We start from the raw sequence: 4,487 nt of genomic DNA on the forward strand, positions 1-4,487 counted from the left end.
TGTTCATGATATGAAAATAGCAAGAATTCAAAGTGTATGTATACATATCCCTGAGCAGTCAAGTTGTGTGGTACAGGTATTAGCGTAAGAAAGCAATCCAGAACCAAAGGCTTCCAAAAATTGTCATCTAGTTGGGACCCTCATTTCCTTCTTAATGCTTTCACAAATCCCGAGTATAATAGATTTTAACCAACTCAGCAATCCTCCATATCAACTTTGCATTTGGTTTCAGTAAAACTAACCCTGCAACTATAAGCTATACTGGTAGTATTGGCATATAAAATTCCTGGGTTCTTTTGCTTTCAGGCAATTATTTCAAGACTAATTAAATTTATCCTATCGCTAAATTATCTCAATTCTCTCCCATGTTTCTGACATTCTTTGTCCATTTAAGTTCACCTGTGACAGCAGTTAACCCAAGGGACTACGACTACAAAGCTTCTCTTCATGGAACCAGATGCCACAGGCAGCACAGCGCATGAACCTACTACCTGCTCTTCCTACCCCGAATAGGAAAGGGGTCTCATCATTCTACAGCCGTTTCAACCTGGCCAAGTTCCAAATTTTCTTCAAGGTCTGCTGCTTCTAACACCCTCTTGGTAGCAATCTGTAATGAGTGAAATTTCTTCCAGATCCAAAAGTTAGGAAATTCAACTGACACTAGCTTTAAAATAAACTTTTTATTGACAAGCTAATGGTGACTTACATGCATTAGGTTAGTTGGAAGCCAACATCTTCTGTGACGCATTAATTAGGCCTGGTTGTTTTTTTTCCAAAGTTGTGCTTATATCCTGGGCTAATTAGAGGGCTGGGAAATCTTTAATGCACGAAGAGGCGGGTCTTTGGCTAGGGCATAGGGCAGCTCAGTCAGTGAGACCTATGACAGATATCACTGCTCCCATCCCCACTACAGTGGTGCTGGCTGACCCTTTCTGTAAGCAAGACACATGTAAGCAGTACCATGGTTCCTTCATATACACTCCATCACTAAAAAACTAGGCTTCTCAACCTTTAATCTATCTCTTATAATCCAACTCCTTTTGGACCACATTGTAAAACTCAACTTGTATAACCATGTTGAGGGACCAATTCTTATTCCAAAACTGTTTGAGAATATATTTGAAAAACAGGAATGTAGTTCCAGATGCTTACTGGAAACACAAACATGCAGGTATAGAATTTTATGTATATATAACAGCTCCCCAAAATATGAGGCATACATGAGACACTACATCCAGTAAATTTGACAAGACCTTGCAAACGCTGTCTATGCTACATTACCAATATTTTCGATCATCCAGTTACCCAGATTAGAGGGAGAATGGTATCATAATTCAGAGTACTAACTGTGGACTGAGACCGCCCAGGTTCTGATCTTGGCATTGCTCCTTTAGTAGCTACTGTTTAAGGTAAATAACTACATTATGATTGCTACAGACTTAAATGAGTATTTGTGAAGTGCTTACTAAATATCTAAGTACAGACAAACCTTGTTTTGTGTTTTTGCAGATACCGTGTATTCACCACTATTGACAAGACCCACCACCAGCAAAAAGATAAGGACTTGAAGGCTCAGATGGTTAGACTTCTGTTAAGCAATAAAGTATTTTAAAATTAAGGTTATATAATTTTTAAAGAAAATGCTATTGCATAACTTTGTAATAGACTATATAGTATAAACATAACTTATAATGCAGTGGGAAATAAAAATTTATGTGACTCAGTTGACTGTGATAGTCTGGAACCAAACATGCAATATCTGAGATATGTCTGCACTATAAAGGCCAGTAGGCCAACAAAATTAAATCACCTGCCCGTAGCAATTTCCCTAGAATTGGCCATGAAAAATAACTGAAATTCAGAGGAAACAATACTGAGAACATGCATCTCAGGCACCATTAGGGCAAGTGTGAAGAGTGGAGTTATTTAATACAATGTCATCCCCAAATGGAGATGATCACTATAATACCTAGTAGTTACTAACTCCAGGAATATATGTTTTTTAAACCAGCACAAAGAATATACTCAGTCCAAAGGGTACTGCACAAGGGACTAAAAACTATAAAATAACTCTTAATTATAAAGTAAGGTTAAAATAAACAAAACCTTCTTTGTAAACTGAGTTGTACCAGCCTTTTACTCTTTTCATTTGCGTTTATTTAACACAGTTCTCAAAACATTTGAGCGAAATTGGGCCTCCTCTGGTAAGCAAAGGACCTGAAAATAATATTTAAAAAATGAACAGGCAGTCTTCAGTTCACCCACAACACAGTAGTGTTCCCTTCTTTTTCCCCAAACTCTGAAGCACCCAGTTTTTTCATAGTCTAAAAGCTAGAATGAGAGTACATTTATGGTGGAATGTAATGTCATTTGCTGATAATCAGTTGAAATACCATTATCCCCTTATAACAGCTTTAAGGTATAGCCTTTTTAAGGCTTACATTGTGTTAACTCTTTTCTTACTCCCTGCTATAATACAGATTACATAAAGGCTGAAAAATCCACAATTATATAAGCATTAAGCATTTGCTGTATTGAAAGATCTTTAGTTCTAATACTAGCAGTACTGAGTTACAGAGCATAATTTTTTAACACGTAATTGCAAGTATATTAAGTATGGTATGTTTCATGGACTGGAGGAAAACGGGCATTTTTGTTTTGAAATTTACTACTAACAACCTAATCTGAATAGTTCTGCTAACCACTGATGTTAGAAAGAAAGTAAAAATCAAACTTTATTGTTGCTTTTTGCCATTTGGTAGCATTTTACACACAGGCTTCGATCTTCAGAATACCCTGGATTCAGTAGAAAAACCTTTTAAATGAAGTTTTGTACAATAGAAACTTCTCAGCAGTCAAAATTTAGACTGTAAAAAAATACATGCAAAACATACTTTTCTGAAAACACTTAACTTTGAACAAAGCACCGAACTACACAAATGCAGAATGAGAACAGCATTTCAACTCCACCAAAAGTAGTCATCATAAAAGGTGTAAAAGTCACCTAACTTCACTAGGCACTGTTCACTTTTTAAACAGGAGACAATAAAAAATATTGTCCACAAACAATATCCCAACTCTAGGGCAGGTTTCAGAAAGTCAACTTCATGCTTTAATAGCGACCTGGGAAGAAAAAAAGTATAAATATGCATCAATACTGAGAGAACTGATTTCAAGTATACTTTAAATGGTGAGAATTTTAGACTGTTCTGACATTAGAGTATTCTTATGTACCAGATTTTCTTCTGTGAAAATAGAGGAAGACCTTCACATAAGAGTTACACTAGAAATGAGAGAACCAAGTGAAACAATATAAATAGTTGGGAAGTATAACTCAATCTAAGAGCTAAGGTTTTAAGTTACACAGATGTTCCCAAGCTATACAAAAATTGCAAGGAGTCCTTATAAAGAAAAGCTACAAATGGAGACAATGTACTATGCATTTGCTATTTTAATTAGCAACAAGAATAAGATTCCAAGGGTTGTTTTCATACACTTTCTGGAACCCTACACATAAAATGGGGGGCCTGTATGTATATAAACATATAATGTAGATAAAACTACTTAAGAACCAACCCCTTTTCTGCAAAAGAAATAGTTACTCTGCTATGGTTTGGTAAGCCAGGGCAAGCCATACTATTATAATATATAAATTAAATCACATCAAGACAAAAACTTACGAGGTGAGTATGATCGAGATCTGGAACGTGATCTGTATCCTCCACGACTATAGTAAGGAGAAGGTGACCGCCTTCTGTAAACAAAGTCAAGATCGTCTAAGGCTCCACAGATCACAATTAGACTAAACGACACATAAAGATTACACACAACCCCCTTATCAGTTTCTAAAACTAGAAGGCCATCACTGACCATGAAAAACGTTATTAGTCACGGGATTTCAAGGTCTGTTTTAGTCCTGAGAATGAAATACAGTATAGGCCCAGTACCAAATAATCACTCAAACTATCAAGGTCAAAATACTCTGCTATATTTATTTCATCAATTGTTCATCTAACCCATTTTAAATTCTATTAAAATATTAAACAAAAAATATTCTTTTCTACTAATTCTAACCACACCCTCATGAACACCCAAAACAAATTTCACTAGTGCAAAGTGGTTTCATTTTGTTTGACTGACTTTTGAGTGTTCACTGCTTATTCTGATGCTCATTAAAAAAACAAGAAGGGCCAGCCAAGTGGCATGATGGTTAAGAACTGGCTTGGGACGCCAAAGGGCCCTGGTTTGGATCCCACATATGAGGGCCGGTGACACTGCCCTCCACAGCTAAGATACTGAACAACAGCTCAACCTGGAGCTGGGCTGCCGTGAGTCACTGGCGACAGCGTAGGCTGCAGCCACTGTTGCAGTGGGTTGCCATGGGCTACCGTGTGCAGCCAGTGTGAGCAGCCAACAGCCGCAGTGAGTGGCCGTCCAGAAGCCGGCGACTGATCTGCCTCGCCTGGGAAGAGCACAATGATGGTGCC

General features: G+C 37.4%; 1 protein-coding gene across 2 annotated transcripts in view; it reads right to left on the minus strand.

Annotated features, from left to right (window-relative positions):
* Positions 1-665: 665 nt before the first annotated feature.
* TRA2B (transformer 2 beta homolog) overlaps positions 666-4,487 on the minus strand; it is a 23,870-nt gene continuing 20,048 nt past the window's right edge. Inside the window, exons 8-9 of one of the 2 annotated variants that reach the window (XM_019668996.1) lie at positions 3,681-3,754; positions 666-3,123 (exon numbers count right to left, since the gene is read on the minus strand). In XM_019668996.1, the coding sequence (XP_019524541.1) occupies positions 3,113-3,123; positions 3,681-3,754 (85 nt within the window). In that variant the 3' untranslated portion in view covers positions 666-3,112. The remainder of the gene's footprint in view (positions 3,124-3,680; positions 3,755-4,487) is intronic. The other variant, XM_019669002.1, reaches the window with a different exon arrangement.

This window comes from Hipposideros armiger, unplaced genomic scaffold (genome assembly GCF_001890085.2).
Source record: "Hipposideros armiger isolate ML-2016 unplaced genomic scaffold, ASM189008v1 scaffold_14, whole genome shotgun sequence".
NCBI classification, from domain to species: Eukaryota; Metazoa; Chordata; class Mammalia; order Chiroptera; family Hipposideridae; genus Hipposideros; species Hipposideros armiger.